General features: G+C 37.0%; 3 protein-coding genes across 4 annotated transcripts in view; 1 reads left to right on the forward strand and 2 right to left on the reverse strand.

The window, feature by feature from the left end:
* LOC114247683 (armadillo repeat-containing protein 2) overlaps positions 1-175 on the reverse strand; it is a 28,437-nt gene extending 28,262 nt beyond the window's left edge. Inside the window, exon 1 of the mRNA XM_089734043.1 lies at positions 42-175. The gene's annotated coding sequence lies outside the window, so the exon portion shown is untranslated. The remainder of the gene's footprint in view (positions 1-41) is intronic.
* A 4,635-nt stretch (positions 176-4,810) lies between these two features.
* LOC114247687 (uncharacterized) lies at positions 4,811-10,344 on the forward strand. Of its 2 annotated transcripts, XM_028180703.2 has the most exons (5): positions 4,811-5,260; positions 5,814-5,966; positions 6,663-6,779; positions 8,001-8,111; positions 9,015-10,344. In XM_028180703.2, the coding sequence occupies exons 1-5, from the start codon at positions 5,135-5,137 to the stop codon at positions 9,336-9,338; spliced, it is 831 nt and encodes a 276-aa protein (XP_028036504.2). In that variant the 5' UTR covers positions 4,811-5,134; the 3' UTR covers positions 9,339-10,344. The 2 variants fall into 2 exon arrangements, with proteins under 2 accessions (XP_028036504.2, XP_089590170.1); XM_089734044.1 differs by lacking the exon at positions 5,814-5,966 and having other exon boundaries at positions 5,013-5,260.
* On the reverse strand, positions 10,332-21,605 carry Gos28 (golgi SNAP receptor complex member Gos28). Its single transcript, XM_028180707.2, has 6 exons — positions 21,216-21,605; positions 18,399-18,574; positions 17,891-17,980; positions 16,190-16,338; positions 15,114-15,230; positions 10,332-12,645 (listed from the first exon to the last, which is right to left on the reverse strand). Exons 1-6 carry the CDS (start codon positions 21,241-21,243, stop codon positions 12,525-12,527), a joined length of 681 nt encoding a protein of 226 aa, XP_028036508.1. The 5' UTR covers positions 21,244-21,605; the 3' UTR covers positions 10,332-12,524.
* Positions 21,606-21,996: the final 391 nt, after the last annotated feature.

A 21,996-nucleotide genomic window follows, 5' to 3' on the forward strand; every position in this document is an offset into this window, starting at 1 on the left:
TTCCCTTCGATTTTATAAATTGTATTAAAAAAAAAACTCACAGTGGGACATCATCAGCCGGCTTCCGAGAAGTCTGTGTACAAACAACCTTCATCGATCGACCAAAGCTTGTTCTGAAGGCTTGTAAATCACCTAGGAGACGACCAACAAACATGAAACAAATGTAGGAAAAATCCTAATGGTTTATTTTCCTTCCTTTTTTTTAGAACTTTTTTTATTGCTTAGATGGGTGGACGACCTCACGGCCGACCTGTTGTCGCATTACTGCTTCACGGCAGAAATAGGCAGGGTGGTGGTACCTACCTACCCGTACGGACTCACAAGAGGTCCTATCACCAGTGATTACGCAAATTATAATTTTACGGTTTAGATTTCTATTACACGATGTTATTCCTTCACTGTGGAAGTCAATCGTGAACTTTTAAGTATGTATTTCATAACAAAAATTGGTAATTGGTAATTGGTAACTGGTGCCCATAGACATCCACAACGTAAATGCGCCACCCACCCTGAGATATAAGTTCTAAGGTCTCAAGTATAGTTACAACGGCTGCCCCACCCTTCAAACCGAAACACACTACTGCTTTACAACAGAAATAGGCAGGGTGGTGGTACCTACCCGTGCGGACTCACAAGAGGTCCTACCACCAGTAATTTCGCAAATTATAATTTTGCGGGTTTCATTTTTATTACACGATGTTATTCCTTCACCGTGGAAGTCAATCGTGAACATTTTTGCGTTTCGGTTTGAAGGGTAGGGCAGCTGTTGTAACTATACTGAGATCTTACAACTTATATCTCAAGGTGGGTGGCGCATTATTTACGTTGTAGATGTCTATGGGCTCCAGTAACCACTTAAGGTGGGCTGTGGGCTCGTCCACCCATCGAAGCAATAAAAAAAAAAACTTCTCAGTGGGTCGCGTTTCCGATCCGGTGATAGATTCTGCGAAGCACTACTCTTTCTAGGGCTCGTGTTAGCAACGTCGTCAGGTTTGAGCCTTGTGAGCTCACCTACTAGTAAGGTTACGCTGAAATAGCCTCTCAAGGCTATCAGCTTAGCAAAAAATAATAATATTGTACTTATAGATTGTAGTATTAGTTATATCGGTATGTACGTTATCTTATTTTTTTTGTTTAATTCTTATTATCTGTTTAAGGGATATCAGGTTTCACAGAGCCGGTAGGGCTTGTATAGGGATCAGTCTCAAGATATCCGGCCTCGATAAGGAGTGATTTTAGACTGGCACCATTAATTAATGGAAAACATACACAATTATAAGTAACATACCTGTTTTAAAGTTTTAATTTAGTTTAATGGCACAAGTTACGATGAACAATTTTATTATTAAAATGCTTAGTGGAATCACCACGCAACAATAAATAGTTATTGCCTGTATTGAATGTATGAATTTATTTAACGTTTAAAACTAAGAGAAATGGTGAAGTTACAATTTAAAAATATTGTATAAACATAACCGTACATGTGGATACATAATATGAGAATACTGTAATTAGAAATAATAATAAATTGTCATTCTGATGTCATAATAAAACATCTCTGTCGTCCCGTCATTAGCACGTAGTATTTACAATCTCTTTGATTCTTAACTCGTTTATACTCAAACTTTTTAACATAATCATGAGCTTATGCAATTAATTAGGTTATAATTTTTATGACAATTCTTATTGTTCACCCATCTTATGGAAGGGGTAACCGTCCGTTATGGACATCAATAAAAGTCAGGGACATATCAACACAGCCGCTGCCTACCGCAAAGATAATAAATACTTTTAATATGTTTATTATATTTATGTATTGTCTGTGGTTGATATCGCTTAAATTTATTGGTGGTGGGGTGTACATATTGCAAGCTCCAACGACTAGGCACCACAACTTTGCCAATTTCTGTCACAAAGCAGATAATATATTATGTATTTTGGCTTGAAGGGTAGGCTGGGTATTATACAAAACAATTTGATCCTTAAATCTCCTGTTTAGCGGTGACTTTTTGTAGTGATGTTTATGAGTTAGCTCATGTACAAAAAGCACTACAAAAAGCCTAGGTTTCATAGAAGATAAAAGTTACTCGACAGGGAGATCGAGCGCAGAGCTTCCCTGCCGCCCTCGGACGCGTTACCCCCCATTATCACTTCCGAGGTCAAGGAGGCGATCGAGAACCTACAACCACGGAAAGCCCCCGGATCCGACGCCATCCGCAATCGCGCTCGAAAAATGCTACCAGTCCAATTAATAACAATGTTGGCCACCATCTTAAGTGCTGCTATGACGACGTGCATCTTTCCCGCGGCGTGGAAAGAAGCTGACGTTATCGGCATACACAAGCCGGGCAAACCGAAGAACGAAATCGCAAGTTACCGCCCCATGAGCCTCCTCCCGGCGATAGGCAAACTGTACGAACGACTTCTTCGTAAACACCTCAGGGACTTTGTCGCGTCCAATAAAATATTGATCGACGAGCAATTTGGGTTCCGCGCCAAACACTCGCGCCGCCATCAAATACACCGCCTCACGGAGCACATTTAATAGGGCTGACTAGGCGGAAACCCATCCCGACAGGGGCCCTCTTCTTCGATATAGCGAAGGCGTTCGACAAAGTCTGGTACAACGGTTTGATATACAAACTGTATAACATGGAAGTGTCAGACAGACTTGTGCTCATTATACGAGACTACTTGTCGAACCGTTCGTTCCGATATCGAGTTGAGGGAACGCGCTCTCGCCCCGTCACGTAACAGCCGGAGTCCCGAAAGGCTCCGCCCTCTCCCCGTTTCTATTTAGTTTGTATACCCCGGTCTCCAGAGACCCATCTGGCGCTCTTCGCCGATGACACGGCTATCTACAACTCGTGTAGGAAGAAGTCGTTATTGCATCGGCGACTCCAGACCGCAGCAACCTCCATGGGACAGTGGTTCCAGAAGTGGCGCATCGACATCAACCCCACGAAAAGCACAGCGGTGCTCTTCAAAAGAGGTCGCCCTCCGAATACCATTTCTTATCTGTGAAAGTGCACAAATATGAGAAAATGAATTTTAAGCTATTTTTTTTTTTAAATATAAACTTCAAAAAATTGGAATTTTTAATTGTGTGACTTATCTTTATTATTTTCACATTGCTATTCAAGTAATATATATTCTTTATTAATTAATTTAATAATTAGACAGTATAAACGCACTTGTTAATAAAACGCTAGTAAATACGGCCATTGCCAGCTGACCGACAAAACCGCTGCATGCTCAATGTGATGTTAAGGTGATGGTTTGCTTATGAGATATAAAATAATTAATAATTGGGAATTTAATTGTTTTATGATCGAACAATCACCAATAGTTGTCGAACAAACGATAATTGATCAAAATTAATTAATCTGCGCGATAAAAATAAAGATACCTAATGAGGGGAGCCAACTTAACGGTGATCATTTGTTTAATTAATTATAAATAAATAAAAGACGAACAAACAATTTTTACATTCGAACATTAACGAACAAACGACGAAAAAATAATTAAAAATAAAAAAATCCGAAAATCAAAGAAGAGGGGCTAAATTCACTGAACCGAAAATGAAAAAGCCGCTGAATCTCGAGATCCTCCAGTCTGTCAGCCCAGTCCTTTTTTTTCCTACCTAAGCTAAGAGCCTTGAGAGGCTATATCAGCGTGACCTTAACTAGTAGTAGGTGAGTCTACCCGATGATATGTAGGCGAAGTAAAATGTCCCTTAGAAATAAGGTGACACTCTACAAAACTTGCATACGCCCCGTCATGACCTATGCAAGTGTAGTGTTCGCTCACGCGGCCCGCATACACTTGAAATCATTCCAAATTATTCAATCCCGTTTTTGCAGGATAGCCGTCGGAGCCCCGTGGTTCGTCAGGAACGTCGACCTCCATGACGACCTGGACTTAGAGTCCATCAGTAAGTATCTGCAATCGGCGTCCATGCGCCACTTCGATAAAGCGGCACGACACGAGAACCCTCTCATCGTGGCCGCCGGTAACTACATTCCCGATCCTGCGGACAGAATGGAAAGCAGTCGACGTCGCCCAAAACACGTCATCTCGGATCCACCCGATCCACTAACGGTGCTTTTAGGTAATTCAAGCACCGGTCACCGTTCTCGTCGAACCCGTCGCTTGCGACGAAGGGCTCGACGAGTAAATTAACTCCCAGACACAGCCCACTGAGTTTCTCGCCGGATCTTCTCAGTGGGTCGCGTTTCCGATCCGGTGGTAGATTCTGCGAAGCACGACTCTTGCTAGGGTTCGTGTTAGCAACATCGTCAGGTTTGAGCCCCGTGAGCTCACCTACTAAAGTTAGGGTTACGCTGATATAGCCTCTCAAGGCTCTCAGCTTAGGTAGGAAAAAAAAAAAAAAAAAAAAAAAAAAGTAGGTGAGCTCACGGGGCTCAAACCTGACGACGTTGCTAACACAAACCCTAGCAAGAGCCGTGCTTCGCAAAATATACCACCGGATCGGAAACGTGACCCACTGAGAAGATCCGGCGAGAAACTCAGTGGGCTGTGTCTGAGGGCTAATTTACTCGTCGAGCCCTTCGTCGCAAGCGACGGGTTCGATGAGAACGATGACCGGGAAGACCAGTCCAGAAAAGTCTCAGTAAATGACCACCATTTTGCTGGGATTATATTTCGTCTCATCTCATCTCAAGTCATCTCGTCATTCATTTCGTTTTCGTTTCTATATCATTTATCTCATTACAAGTTTTCATTAAAATTAGAATAAAACTTGACCTAAAGGTCTTACTTACAAGGTTATAAATTCCCTTAAAAAAATGTAGTACCTACTGAATTAATCTGTGAAACACAGATTAATTTTAAGTAATGGTTATAAATAGATCTTTAAATTGTGTTTTAAGATGAAACTGGACGAAATCTTTCGAAATAAACACAAAGAAATATACGGAATCAAAAAACACGGCCGTTTGACCCATTCCACCTCTTAAATACGGCACTTTACACGTACAGGATACAAATCAACGGAGTTTTTGTATTATCTTTTAAATTCACACACATAATTTAAACGAAGTTATCACTGTAAATATTGATATTTTAAATTCGAACCACGTCATATTAACAGGAAACTACAATTGCTATTAATATGGACAAGTCGAGAGGCTTAACTTTTTTCGAACTCTGTAGACTATGTCTCAATGAGCATGGAACTGTTGATGTTTTTCATACGAATCATCTCGCTGAGGAGATATTTTTGCTGACCACGATCACAGTACGTACAAAGCTCACCCAAATATAATTTTTTCAAATCTTAATTTTAATTTCTGTCTGGTTGTTCTCATCCTTTAGGTGAAGCAGGCAAAACATATCGATCCCGTTTCTAAGTTCATTTTTAGTTTCCTTAGAACTAATTGCATATTTAATATCAACCCTTGGCAATGTGAGATAAAAATTTGCTGGATCATCAACATAAGAAAGATACTGTGAATACTGTTAAATTAGAAATAGTTGATGTTATTAGAAATAAAAATATTCATAGAAATGAGCCACACAAGGGTTTTAAGTCAATTCAATTAATCTGAATTGAGATTGGCAAGAAAAGATAACCCCAATATTAAAATTTTTCTTTGTTCTTTGGGATGAAGTTGAATTCTGAATTGTATTGAATGGCCATATGGCTCTTGCAAGCAGATGCTATGTTTGTTCATGACAGAAAAAAAAACTCTAGATGCCTTACCAATAATATGATGAGATTTTACTAAAACTAAAAAATAAAATAACCCTGGTTTTATTTTATTTTTTCATAATAATATATTTATTTTTAGATTTCTACGATGGATAAACTACCACAAAAAGTATGTCAGAAATGTGTAGATGTAATACAAGATGCAAATAAACTGAGAAATTTGGCTCTAAGAAATGAGTCTAATTTGCAATGCCTGTTTGGTGATGAAAGTAGGGATGAAATAACAGATGAGGTCTCTGTTTTATTTTTTTATTTTTTTAGTAATGTAGACCGGCAGGAAAGCTCACTGTTCTTATGGTGATAAGTCAATACTGGAGTTCAAGGACACTATTAATATCACTGTCATTCAGTCAATCAAGGTTGGAATCTCAATTTCATAGACATTCTGACTTTACTGCCTATTAATGCAGAATACATAATTGCTCTGTGAAAAAGTAACAACAATAGTACAATTGAGAGTTTTAAAATATACCTCTTATTTATAATCAGTTTTCTTGTAATATTTAGTAATACTGAAATCGCTGTCACGTCTTATTGTGGGGGGCGACATAACACGCTATGATGTAACTATGTATGAGGATAGGTTTCGGAAACTGCTTAGTCAGGCTATAAAAAAAAATCACTTGTCATTTTTAATTTGTCAATTTCAGCATAGCAAGAGTTTACAGCACTACTTAAGTACTGATCATTGTTTTACAGAAATTGTTGATACAAACCCATAAAACCTAGAATCAACATGTTGTAAACTAATAATAATTATTAAATCTAAAATCTCAAGATGTGATTGTATATTTCAAATTATCTACTAAACTATGTTGTGTCAACTCAATGAAGTACATGCTCAAACCAATATGATGCTTCATAATTTTATTTAGAATGAAACATGGTCCAGAAATTTGTTTAGTCAAATTAGAATTTTTGTTTTCAGTTGAATCAAATCAAGAGTCACATAGTGAATAATTTCAATGAAAACGAGTCAACAGTTGAAAAGGTTAAAAACAAAAAAGACAAAAGAAAAAATGAAAATAACTCTACACATCATCAGGTAATTGTGATTGATTTAAAATTGAAAACTAATAAATGGGAAACTTACAGAAGTGTATCACAAAAATACATTTCTAAGGAACAAAAATTTTTGTTTTTCTACTCTCATATCAATGTTATGGAGCAGTTGACAGCCATTCTGGCTATGTACTATGGTATCGATAGAGAATTTAGTATTTATTTACCACACTTCAGGCACATTCATGTATATACACTGTTAAGATTCAAATACGTCATTGGCAAAAAGTAAACGCTACTGCCAAAAGAAGAAGAAAAAAAAAGATTCAAATAATTCTGGGAACTCTTGGATCAAAATACTTTTCCCCTTTAACCATATTATTAAATCTGCAAAGTATCTCTGCGGACAAAGTGCATTCACCGTACATGTATCAATGCTATTTATATTAAATAGCCGTGTTTCTGAGACGGAGAAGCAGTCTTGTGTCCTGATTTGAAGGATGGTACCACATTTACATAATTTTCGATCTTCCTAATCACAGGATCGCTCGGAACCTGTGGGTCTACCGAAAAACATTGGTTTTTTGAGTAATAAAAAGATTCCTATGTAATTCCTGATCACTCACAGTCAAGCTCCTGACATAAATATCAAAAATTATGTCCCATGTACCTTTCGGTAACCATCTAACAAAAGTTACAAATTATGAGAAGTGTCCTTGGATGAAAAAAAGACAGTTGGTACAAACAATTGCCATGCAACCATTACTTTGCAGTAAAAACATCAAGAAGATAGTTCCGAACCATGTGGATTTATAGTACGCCCTACCAGGACTCAGGGCAGGAATAATGCATAGTAACAAATAAAGAAATAAATAGGGAAATAGACTAAGAATATACAACTATCGTGAAACTTAGTATAGTGGTTTGGATGCCAGAGTTTAATGTTCGTCTTTACTGATTAACAAACAGACATAAATCATAATAATATTTTTTTTATAGCTTAGATGGGTGGACTAGCTCACAGCCCACCTGGTGTTAAGTGGTTACCGGAGCCCATAGACTTCTACAATGTAATACGCCATTCACCTTGAGATATAAGTTGTAAGATCTCAATATAGTTACAACGGCTGCCCCTACCCTTCAGATCGAAACGCATTACTGCCTCACGCCAGAAATAGGCAGGGCGGTGGTACCTACCCTCGCGGACTCACAAGAGGTCCTACCACCAGTAAAAATATATAAATATTTAATTTTGCTTTTTTAGCAAACGTTGCCGGAAAGAAATACTTCTAGTAACAAGACGAAATCAGAAACACATTTAAAGAGCAAGCGACGTCGTGACTCCGATAATGAAGACGTCTTATATGTGTGCGGGGTGAATATTACATTTAATTTCATTGGAAATTATATTAAATTTGTTATATATAAAATAGCTTACGTTTGTAAATAAGCGAGAGCTTATTATACTTGTTATCGAAAATTATGATTACTGAAATAAGTCCAAAAACTTATGTATGCCAGAATTAACTCTTGAACATGGTGTAATTATAATATATTATAATTAGTTCTGCAAAAAAAAAATTGTGATAATGGAAAAGTGCAGTGCCTTAATGTTCATAGGCCATGACATGACTTGACAGCTCTTTATTAAGTGCACCTGGAATATAAAAAAGTACAAAAGTGAATTCCTGACCTACAAACCGATTCACAGCTTAACAGCAATCAACACAAGGCCTTTTAATTATATTTTATCTAACTCCACACACACTATACTATGACTTATAGTAAGTACACAATGAAGTCTAAATAAATGAATCTGTTTGCATTTTTATTTATTGCTTAGATGGTTGGACGAGAACATGGCCCACCTGATAAGTGGTTACCGGAGCCCATAGACATCTACAACGTTAATGCCACCATCCACCTTGAGACCTGAGTTCTACGGTCTCACTTTTAACTACGGCTGCCCCGCCCTTTAAACCGCAACGCATTGCTGCTTCACGACAGCAATAGGCAGGGTGGTGGTACCTACCCGTGCGGACTCACAAGACGTCCTACCACCTATAATGACGCAAATTATAATTTTACGAGTTTGATTTTTATTACACGATGTTATTCCTTCACTATCACAAGTCAATGGTGAACATTTGTTAAGTACGTATTTCATTGGAAATTTTTGTACCTGCCGGCGGGATTCGAACACCGGTGCATCGTTACATACGAATGCACCGGACGTCTTATCCATTAGGCCACGACGACTTGCGGTTTTTTTTTCCAGGATTGTAATAAGAACTTTGAGACGTGGAAGAAACTGTACCACCACCAGCGGTCGCACACCAAGAGCATGGCGTGTCCGCTGGAGGCCTGCGGGAAGGCGTTCGCAACTAAAGGCGATTTAGAGAAACACAAGCGCACGCATACCGGAGAGAAGCCTTACCAGTGCGAGATATGTGAGAAGTGTTACACACAAAGGGTCACGCTAAAAGTCCACAAGGAAACGGTCCATGGAGTCCAGGCTACCGCGGCGACCAGTCGGGACCATCCTAAACCGCCCAGTGGTCAAGGGACCACGAAACTTGGTGCAAAGTTAAAAAACACCTGAACTCTTTGGAGCCCTCCAAAGATATTGAGTCGATTTTGAAAAACTCCTAAGAGTTGAATGTACCCCGAAAAATAAATGAAAATAATTTCGTTGCTATAACTTTAATTATGTCAGTGGAATCTGGTTATGAAAATCAATAATCTACTTAGCTCAAATCCTCTTAATCATGATGTGAAGGTGCGGGAAAAAATACACTGTAATCAACTCGTAACTTTGAGTTTTGTATCGTCTTTTATAAAATATTTTTTTATATTTAATCAAAGGTTTTTTGTGTACTTTGAAAAGAACTAACTACTTTGTGTATTCATTATTTTTTGAGAGTATTTTAAGAGCACATTAAACTTGTCAGGTTTCAACAAAAACCAGTCTTCAATCTCAGATATAATATTTTGGCTTGTTTATAACCTTTTCTAGGAAATCCGTTTATTGTATTTGCAATTGTATACATGACTAAATTTTTAAAAAAGCCTCTTTTTTTTATTTTACTTAGTATATTTTAGAATATTTTTAAAATAGAACTGCTTTTGTAGTAGTGGACAGTGGCATGGCTTTGCCCCTGGCATGTCCATGAGCAATGGGAGCACTTACCATTGTGGGGGCCGTATGTATATCAGCCTACAAGGGCAATAAAAAAACTGCATCTCTAGAGATCATCTCTAGTTGCATTATTTATTTTCAAAGAAACGTTTTTTAAGCAAAGCTTGCTAAGATTTGAGGGATACACTTTCAAGAAATTCCCTCCTGTAGGTAGTAATTCTCTCTGAAAAATCAAAGATTGTTTTGCAAGTTTTTGTTAATTCGCTCTTTATTTCTGTTGGTGAATTGTACTTGATGATAAGGTAAATTATAAACAAAATGTTTAAAATTGTTCAGGAATCTGATGATATTGGAAGAAATGCGGAGAAATTGTCGATATCGATATATTAAAAAAAAAAGTACCTTTTGTCATTTCCAGCTCCGTCCGAATACTAGAACCATAGAAGCGAAATAAAAAAAATTAAAAACATTTTTTTATTTCATTATTAATAGAAATATTCATGTACATAAATATTTACATTACGATACATATCGATAAATATATTAAAATTACGCTATATCAAATTTACGGCTAACAATACAATATTATGATATTTCATCATCGTGAAAGTCAATCGTGGACATGGTCGCATCACTAGTTGTTTTTTTTACTACAAGCAACATTTTTATCGGTATTGCCACGCTTACAATTATTAAATAAATAATATGTTTTGTAACCCTTTTTGAAATAACTCCAAATTAGTACAAATTCTTTACGTCTACTTAGATACCAATATTAACAACAATATTATTTAAAGATAAGATACTAAAACACAGTTTGGTATAAATGGACGAGTTTGATTAGGAAAGCGCGCGCGCTATAGAAATAATTGCATTTTACCGAAGCCATAAATAATAATAATACGTTTGCATATCGATGGGTGAAGGCTATTTGGTTTAATCGCAAATTCGCTTAATACGCGGCATTTATCTTCGTAACTAAAGGCTTAAAGGTCCGTTTTATTCATTACTAGCGACCCGCCCTCGCTTCGCTTCGGAAACTGTAATTTATTATTGATTTCTCCACTATTTAATGTATGTTATTATACATATAAACCAATTTAAAAAAACCGCATCAAAATTCGTACATAGGGACAGAGAAAGCGACTTTGTTTTATATTATGTAGTGATCAGCACCAACAGTTCGATGTTTCTAATTGAAATTTATTAAATTTACTCTATTCGAATAGCTGGAGAAGCTTTTTTGTCACATATTTGACAATTTTTAAACTTTAAACGGCTTAAACTTAAAGTTGCAAAAATGTAGCTTAAACCAAACAGCCTCACGATATACCTAGTTTGCTGTAATAGGAAAAGTTTAGTTTAAATATCGACATATAATATTGGATATAATAAATAAAGAATCGATTAATGTACGTCATTATTAAGGCGGAAACACATTATCAAAACGCGACGCCACCCGATGAAACGCGATGCGTGTTGAGTCGAATCAAATGTATTGTTTTTTATAGACCAGATTCACACTATAAACATCAGACGCGACGCCATGCGGCAGACACCACCCGATCCAAATGTGCCAGGTCGATGTGTTCATAATACAGATAAATCAGTTATCGATAAGCAACTCAAGCACTCAACGAATATGTTTACGGGAGTCGGCCACTAGATGGCTTCGCTTCCATTTGCTTCTCATTGCTCCTGATGAAGGATTTTGTAGATTTTCAGAAACCACAAATTGATAAAATTTAATCAATTTTAATAACAAATAAGGCTTGCTTATATGATTTATTATTATTTTTATTTTTTGTATTTAGTCATATAATAATTAAAAAGTTAAAGCACTTTAACAACATATAAGTTTAGGGGTATCCGCTACAAGATATCGATAGTTTCCATACAAATTTTATTTTTGTCTTAAAGTATCGCATTGATTTGTTGCCCATTCTGGGGTTAAACACGCCATCCGACGCGTAGTGCGCGGTATATTTATAGACAACAACCAAAGCCACGCGTCAGTCGTTCGAGATCTGTCACAGAGCATATAACCATTCTTTGACCCCATCCCTATTCTTCACACTGTCAAACAGAATTTATGCCAATTTAATATTATTGTTTGCATTTATTTAGCGTTTAGCATTTAAAATGACCGACGAACAGTTAATTGAGTTGGTAAAACGATATCCTGTTCTATATAACATTAATTTAGCTATATACAGGGATCATACAATGAGAAATACCTAATGCATGGGAATAAATTGCCGAGTAAATGAATACAAACGGTAAGTTTTATTGAAAATATTATTTATTATACAAAATAAATTGATATTGTGTACGTCTTTATCGTTGTAGTAACTTTTGGGAGAGCTATTTATTGGATCCATAGTACACAACCACTTCCACTGCTGTTAGCTAATTGTTTTCAGAAATGGCTACTATGTCGTGGCGTCGCGTGTTGGTAATGTGCACGGTGTAAATCGGGTGTCGACACGTTGCGTCACGTCGCGTTTTAATAATGTGTTTCCGCCTTTAACCTTCACCACACCTACGACTGGACATCGTATTCAATATGGTTGTCAAATCGAAGCGCCTTAGTTCACTAATACTATACCTTAAAATCTAGTTAACTACAGTCTTTATCGGATCACAGTTTCAATGGAAGGCGTACATGAGCAAGAGGAAGGTGCAGACAGCTACCACCACGCCCACGATTAGGGAATCGCGACGTTTCCTAGCGTTTATACGGAACATCAGACTGTTCAACATCGGGAATCTGGGGACGATCGAATTATCATTACAGTACAGATACAGTGTATTTAGTGCGAGTTTTTTTACGTTCTCGATCGAGTAACAGTTGAATGAATGAATGAATGAAAATTCTTTATTGCACAAAAATATTGTATAAAGGTGAACTTAACGCCATGCAGGCATTCTCTTTCAGTTAACCCTCGTTCAAGAAGTGCGTAATTGTGTTTAAAGTTAATCATATCAGTGAAGCAGTAATACATGGCGATAATTTAAAGAATTATAGTAGACATGAGTAAAATGAACACTAGGTTTATATGTAAGTTAACTCAAATTTGTATGGAGTCGGAACGCTTGCCTACGTTCGCCGCTAGGGGCGCTGTTCGAATTGCATACAAAGGGGAATGCCCATTTCAGGCCCAAAGCGGACAATAGATTAGAGAAAAAATACTACGGCATTAATTTTGTCATAAATAAATATGCATTTACTTTCTTCCAAATAAGCGCCACTACAGTTTACAATAAGTAGTTTAAAAAAAGTAACTCTGTTGAAAAAAACAAGATTTTTATTTTTGCGGGAAAAATATTGCCAGCTTCAAAACCTTTTACGAATTAAGTAAACTTTTTAAGTATATAAAAAAAACATATAAATAAATCATTTTAAGTATTATCATTAATCAATCGATTTTAATCGATTATAAGCACATAAAATAACATCAAAGACATACCCATTGGACTTTAACTTGTTACTATACTTGAGACCTTAGAACTTATAGCTCAAGGTGGGTGGCGCATTTACGTTGTAGATGTTTGTGGGCTCCAGTAACCACTTAACACCAGGGTGGCTGTGAGATCGTACACCCATCTAAGCAATAAAAAAAAACTTAACTTGTATTGTTATTTAAATATGTACAACTAAAACAAAAACATAAAAAAATAAAAAAATATGTGTACTCGTAAAAAAAAGATTAAGAAATAAATCAATTATCGGTTATTAAAAAAAATGATCGATATATGAATTTCATGTAATTATTTTTCTTTATACTGACAACACTGATTTTAATCTGACTGACTGACACTTCGCTCGCTGCTTGTGCTTGCGTTCAAAATGGATGTGTTTTGATTTGTCTTCGATTTATTTTGCTTTTATCAATAACGTTTCATACTACGACTGAAAAACATTGTGTGAATTGTGGTTTTAACCTGACCGAGATTTAAAACCTATGCTATTTTTAGATATGCTCTCCTGTGCTATTTTTAGATGATTTACTAATTGTGTATGAAGATGAAGAAAATATAGATATTTAAAGAAGTATGTGTTTTTTATACCTTAATAACTACAATTGGATAAAAATACATTAGGAACATCTTAAACATTAAAAAAAGAAAAGTTCTTGAAGTATTTATATAGAAAATTAACGTCCAAACGAGTTTTTATTTTTATTATATTTTTTATAACAGTGGCGTCAATTTCAATATATTTTTTAGATATCTAATACATTTAAGAATTTGAATCAGTCCATTTTTATAGTAATATTTGATGTCCACCTTGGGCCTAGCACACTATGGAGAGTGGGCATTCCCCTTTGAGTTAACTTTTACGCTATCGAGAACGTTAAAAAGTCACACTAAGCACACTGTACAAGTTTTACATTACTTTTGGTAGGACGTCTTGCGAGTCCGCACGGGTAGATACCACCGCCCTGCCTATTTCTGCCGTGAAGCAGTAAGGCGTTTCGGTTTGAAGGGTGGGGCAGCCGTTGTAATGTAAATACTGAGACTTAGAACTCATGTATCAAGGTGGGTTGCGGTGTTCGCGTTGTTGATGTCTATGGTCTTCTATATGAACGGAACCTTTTCCATTAGACCACAACTTAAAAAAAAAATTTAATCTATATATAACTGTAAATGTACATGTGTGTATAAGTTCACCTAAAACCCGAAAAACATTATTCCAATCGATATGAAATTGCACACATTTATAAGTCGACATGACCAGTCCGACGAACATAGTTACGTTATTGACGGATAGGTGGCGCTACTGACAGTGATTTCGATTTTTTTTAACCATAGGCCGAATTGATATGAAATTTATCAATAAATATATAATTCTACTGTACGTGTGTATGTCACTGAACTCTTAAACGGCTGAAACGATTTGAATGATTTTTTTGTATGCGTTTATGTGGCGCCTTGGATGGTTGATCCACAATTCAACCCGGCAGATGACGTTGCAGTCGGTATCTAGGTTATTTATATATACTGCAACTAAACGGCTGGATCGACTTGAATGAATTTTTGTGTATGCATTCATTCATTAATTTCATTTATTTTGTGTGTGCAGAACCACATCTGTCGGGTCTGCTAGTATTTACGAATATATAAGAGAATGTGTGTGTGTGTGTGTTTACCTGAAATTATCTAACATAGTTAGCTTCCTGAATTGTCTTATAGCTTTTATGTTTGAAAATAAAAAATGTTTTAACATTTATTTACCTGTTGGCGATATCGTTGAACCTGGTCTGCATCCGTTTGAAGGTTTGCCGTTGCGAGGAGAGGTGGTCGCGAGCTTCCATCGCTATGTTTATTTGTTCATCGACTAATATGTGGGAACTGAAATTTTATTAAACAAATTAATACTCTGGCCAAACAAAAAAGAAAGACAAATACTAAATGATTCAGTTCATACAGTTGTTCAGTTTTAAGAATCAAAATCAAGAGCTGTTCTGAATGTCTATTCATACTCTTTTTATTTATTTATTGCTTAGATGGGTGGACGAACTCACAGCCCACCTGGTGTTAAGTGTTAAGGTTACTGGAGTCCATAAACATCCACAACGTAAATACCGCCACCCACCTTGAGATATGAGTTCTGAGCGGTCAGTATAGTTACACTACTCATTAATATGTAATACGCAGTAATATTCACTGCGTTACTGGTGTAGTAACACTATGACGCACTTTAATCTTCATTTAGAATTGTTTTCTGGTATAGTTTTTTTCGCTTGAGTTTAAATTTATTAACTAAACACGTGTCTTATTGATCCTTGCTCGATATATATTTTTTTAAGGAATTTTAGGCCTGGTAGCTAAGACCTTTAAGTCATGTCTTATTTTAATTTATATTCTTATTAATATGAAAAATGATTATATGGAGTGAAATGAAATGAAGTCTGAAATGAAGAAAATGAAGCGAATGACTGGGATGATTAATTTCTTAAATTAATCATCCCAGTCATTGAATGTCAAAGTCAAATTAAATGAAATGAGATGATATGGGATGAAATATAATCTCAGTAAAATGGTGGTCATTTACTGAGATTTTTTCAGTGCACTTTTTGGAGGAACCCGAGAACAACGGCTTTGTCTCTTTCTTGGCTTTATGCACTTTCACAGATATTGAACAGTTAATAAACCACCATTAATTCACATTTAAGCCCGAAGAAACACTAAATAGACAAAATAAAACAAATCACAACGACTTCACTCCTCGCGTTACCGCCAAAAAGTCCCTCGATATAGAGACAATAAAGGCATAGAATATACAAAAAAAGGAAAACCGTATATCACACCTGTGCAAATGGTTGGCTTCCTTCGCGTACTGGTCGCGTCTGCTGAGTCCCGCGGCGGGCGGAGTCGGGGAGCCGCCCCGAAGCAGCTCCTCGCGCTCGCGCCGCGCCGACACGCGGGCTGACGTGCGGGAGTACTCTTGCTGGTAGTCCTGCGAAATTATGGTTTGATACGACGCTTCAGTCACACGTACGTTTTTACTGGTGGCAGAACCTCTTGTGGGTCCGCACGGGCAGGTCCCACCAGGTATTTCAGCCGTGAAGCAGTAATGCGTCGGTTTGAAGGGTGGGACAGCCGTTGTAACTTACGGTAGGCGGCGGCTTGACTCTGCCCCTGGTATTGCTGAAGTCCATGGGCGATGGTAACCGCTCTCTGCCTACTAAGGCAATAATTTAAAAAAAATTTAGACCTTAGAACATGGGCAACAACCGGCCCCCGAGACTTTTTGGAAAAACCCAACGCGATGCCCACTATAACGCGAGGCCTACTATAACGCGATGCCCTCTATGACGTGGGACCTCATACAACGCGGGAACTCATAGAACGCGAGGCCTACTACAACGCGAGACCTTATACAACGCGGGACCCCATACAACGCGAGACCTCATACAACGCGAGACCTCATACAACGCGGGACCTCATACATCGCGGGACCTCATACAACGCGGGACCTCATACAACGCGGGACCTCATACAACGCGAGACCTTATACAACGCGGGACTCATACATCGCGGGACCTCATACAACGCGAGACCTCATACAACGCGAGACCACATACAACGCGAGACCTCATACAACGCGAGACCCCATACAACGCGAGACCTCATACAACGCGAGACCCACTACAACGCGAGACCCACTACAACGCGAGGCCCACTACAATGCGAGGCCCACTATAATGCGAAGCTTACTGAGGCACTCTGCGGCACTCCCGTTTGGTGCCGCGCCCTGACCCGCGAAAACATCGCCGTACTGCGATGTCCGCAGCGTGCAATGGCGGTCAGGACGCCATGACACAGCGGGTCACACATTGGCGTGCTGCACTAGATTCGACGAGTTTGAAAAGTTTGAAAATGCAGAACTATGGTACGTGATAGTTTACAGTGCTCCTACTATCAGTAAACTGAGAACTCTGCTGCCCATTATCTGGTGAATACTGTAGACTCCTATTCCAGGTTGACACCATATAGGCAAAATTACATGCAACTTTGCCGGGGTTTGAATTCTCCAGGCATAATTCTATCTATTTCTGCAACAAAGCAGTCAAGAGTTTTGACTGACAGGCTTCTCTATTAACCTCATTCACATTATGCTTTGTATGGTTTTAAGGTGGGTGGCGCATTTACGTTGTAGATGTCTATGGGCTCCAGTAACCACTTACAGCAAACAGGTCACGAGCTGGTCTTCCCATCAGCAAGAGTAAAGTAACCTATTTTTTGATATTGTGTACATGGGTGTATCATTTAGTAATCAAATAAACATATAAATACAAACTTCTACATTCATAATACATATTTATTAATAGAGATAAGTTAAGCAAATTTGACAGCGTTTTTATTTCCACTTTTATCCTAATGCCACAGAAGGTACATTGAAAGTCTCCAATTAAGATACCAAACCAATTAATTAAATTTAAACCAATTAATTAATTTATTTAATTTTAAACCAATTAATTCATATTAATTAATACATGCATACAAACCATTAGTATTTCTCTGTGCCGTTTGATTGTGTGCATTGTGGCTGCTCCACTTGGGGCTATGTCGGCCATTTTGTCATTTATTGATGATAACTGGGAAATTGGAATCACATTATCCATAAACAAGTATTAAGATGATATCTGATTAATTTGATGTTTAGTTTTGTTACTTAGATGTCTTAATAGTAACAAATATCTCATTGTAAGCTCACAGCTGTATTATCTATGTTTTCACATATATTTCTATAAATAAGCTAGTAAAAAGTTTATTGGATGTGAACAGTGCAAGACATGTCATTGTAGTGATCCTTCAAAGAGGTCAATGATTTCATAGATGATGATAATGTAGTTTTTGTATTCATTGCCAACTGCTGCATTATATTTTATTAAAGACGAACCATTGCCCTCTATGATTTATATAAGAATCAGACAAACAGCTATCTGACACTTGACTCACTTTGGATTTTTTGTAAAGACAAGTTAGCTAATTTAGACTATATATAACAATTACCTGATTAAGTAGCTGCTGCAGCTCCATAGACATGGTATCAAACATATCATCACTGTTTATGAGAGGAGCAGTCTCTGAATTAATATTGGCTGAACCTGAACTGATACCCAGTTTGCTAAATGCAACAAGTTTCACATCTATGTCATTTTCTAGGGTTCGAGCTTGCCTTCTTAGCTCTGAAATAAAAAAGGGCATACATGTACACAATACATAATTAAAATAATGTTTACGGCTCAACCACACATTGTTTATTTACATTATACCTAGTCAGGTCATAAATTCTGTCACATGTTTAATGTAAAATAATTGAAACAAGTTTATTCATTATGTAACCATTCTTATACCAAAATGAACTTAACAAAACATAGATTCTTATGACACTAAAGTTTATTCAAAATGACCTCCGTGATTTTGAATACAGGCCTTCAATCTGCGTGGCCAGTCGTCTATTGCAGCACGAACGAGGTCCATGTCAATATCGGCGGCTGCCTTAATCAAGGATGTCTTGAGTGACTCCAAATTGGGATGAGGCTTTGAGCACGCCTTTTCCTCCAAGTGTTGCCATATCTTGTAATCTAACGGATTCAAATCTGGACTGGAGGAGGGCCAGTCTTCGTGCCGGTTGAAGTCGATTTCTTGCGCCACCAGCCAGTCTTGTGTGCTCTTCGCTCTGTGAGCTGGCGCGCAATCTTGTTGGAATACCCAGTGCCTGTTATTGAACATGGTATGAGAAACAGGTTCCACAAGGTTCGTCAGGACTGTATTTTGATACACAACTGCATTCGTTTTTACACCTTTCTCACAAAAATGTACCTCTGTTAAGCCCCAATAAGAAACTCCCAACCATACCATGAGCGAGGATGGAAAATGACCTCGTTGGACACGCGGAATACGGTTGCTCGCTTCTTCACTACTGTGTGCGTACACCTTATCATTTTGTTTGTTGTAGCTCTCTTCTACGTTAAAAATTTTTTCATCCGAAAAAATAATTTCCCGATATTTTTTTCCCGCGTACCGCTTCAACAAAGCGCGGCATCTCTTCAGTCTCAGGTCCATTAGAGGAGCATTCAAACGATGTCCTGTTTTTCTTCGATATGCCCGAAGCCCTAAGTCTTCATTTAACACCCTTTTCACCGTAGTTCTGCTTAACCCCATCTGAAGGGCCAACAGTTTCTGCTTACGTTTGGGATTTCTTTGAATTCGCGCCTTCACAGCTTTTATCACTGCTGGAGTCCTAACAGACCGCGGGCGACCACTTCTTGACCTGTCATCTACACTAGAGTCTTCATTGTATCGTTCGATGGTACGATAAACGAATCTTTTGGTTATATTCTAATTTTTCAGTATGTTAAAAATTTGAATTGGCGCGTAACCGCAACGATGCAACGCAATAACTGCAACACGGTCTTCTTTAAGCGTCCACTCCATATTTAAAAATGAGTAAAATTCTAAAAGTATACATTTTTATTTTCATGAACAATTCGAAATTCGAATTCAATAAACTTTTTTGTGGCCAGCATTCTAAAAGAAAAGTTTTTACTGTGTGACAATACTTATGACCTGACTAGGTATAATTTCCTGCATTTTGAATACTTTACAGTTTTTGTTATCTAGTTTCAGTTTAGATTAAACCATTTTGGAGAATATACGACAGAGGGAAGATCTTCCACCGAGCGGGTGATATTGCTCGGTATACCGGCGGTCCCAATTTTGTTGTTCGGAACTTGTATATATGCAAGCTTATCTTGAGAATGTCGTAAGCGAGATTCAGGCATCTGTCAAATATCTTGCGTTGTATGATGGCTACCCGCCACACCGTAATTGTGATTTTTAGTTATTTCTTTGAATCGTAAAAACAAATGAAAATTTATAATCAATATGTTCAATATCTACAAAATAATGTAATGATGTGTTTTATATCATCACAAAGATAGACAACTAAAGTATGATCTATTACACCAATCATATTACCTTTGATAATAATTTTTTAATATTTTCAGAATATCTAAATTATTAAGTTACTTATTATTATTTATTATTATTAATAAATAATGACACCATAGGCATAAGATAAAATAATACCAGGAAAAGGTTAACAATAATTCATAAACTTAAATACTATGAGTCATATTCAAGTATGAAGACTATAATTTATTCTTATTACTTATTTTATTGATGAAAAACACAAATATCACATCTTAGCTATCACTTCAATATGTGTGGTCATCATTATAGTGGTACTATAGTATTGAATAAAACAATTAAATGTCTAGTATTATCCGATAGCTAACTAATATTCTTAGTGCGTGGGACCTGTATGACACATTTATCTTGTTAATCTCTAAACTAATTAATCTCCAAGCTTCTTTCATGGTGACAAGTAATTTGTATGTGACCACTTCTTCAAAGTCATTGTTCTGTGAGGCATCTTGTTTTTAGTACAAACTATGTAATTTAGTATAGTACTTTGGCTAATACATTCCGTTTTATTTAAATTAAAACAATAACATAGTGCTGATGATAGTTGATATATTGTTAAAGGACCACCTTAGCGAGCACTACAGATTTTTTTGTTCTTTAGTAGCTGATGGTAACGATCTAAATAAAATATTATGTACTGTTTATAAACAAATATGACAACTCAATGTTGAATAAAACAAAGATGTTAAAATGTGTTTAATTTTTAATAAATATTGTAGTTTTTGTGTTAATTCACTTGTAAGGGGTTCGTTCAAATTTAGTTCATTTAATAAAGAACTTTGCAACGTCATAACTTAACCGGTGAATGTTTCAATGATCAAGATAATGTAATCTTACCTTCCCATGGTGCAGTTATAGTAGACATTGCTCTTAATGTCAATTATCTTCTAGAATTCTGCTGTATTTCTATTTCGGCAACTTTAGTCTTGTTTTTATTTTCAACAGAAAATTGCAAATTTTCGAGGTCCAATGTATTTTTGACAGTATTTATGTATAGTTAGGTATGTACTTACCTACCTTTCATATATTATATCTATGGTATAATTTATGAGTTAAAATGTGTTGCCATATATTCCAACGAAAGAATTTTAATTCGATCTTATAAAAAATATTTGTGACCTACTCCTATTTTATCTAGCACCCGGTATTTTTTGATTGCTTAGATGAGTGAGCGAGTTCACAACCCACCCAGTTATTAAAGCCCGTAGTTATCTACAACGTTAATGCCGTCACTCGCCTTGCAATAAAAGGTCTAGTCTCAGTTTTTACAGTACAAGGAACGGCTGCCCCACCGCTCAAATCGAAACGCGTTATTGCTTCACCGCAGAAATAGGCAAGGTGGTGGTAATGTTTGCTAAATTACCACCGCATCGCTTGATACGAATGCACCGGACGTCTCATCTACGCCGCGACGACTTCAACCGTATTTTTGGAACGAAGTTCCTTATCGCGCGTTGTGAAAGGGGGCTAGACGGAAAAAATTCTTACGAAAAGTTGTCACGACACTTTTTAGATCCGTCATTCTGACCAATCAACGTGTAGACGATTATCGCGTGACATTGCTCGTATCCGATTGGTCCGCGTAATGAGTACAGTTTCTCGAGATAGCGTTTCAACA

Source organism: Bombyx mandarina, chromosome 16 (assembly GCF_030267445.1).
Source record: "Bombyx mandarina strain Sakado chromosome 16, ASM3026744v2".
NCBI classification, from domain to species: domain Eukaryota; kingdom Metazoa; phylum Arthropoda; class Insecta; order Lepidoptera; family Bombycidae; genus Bombyx; species Bombyx mandarina.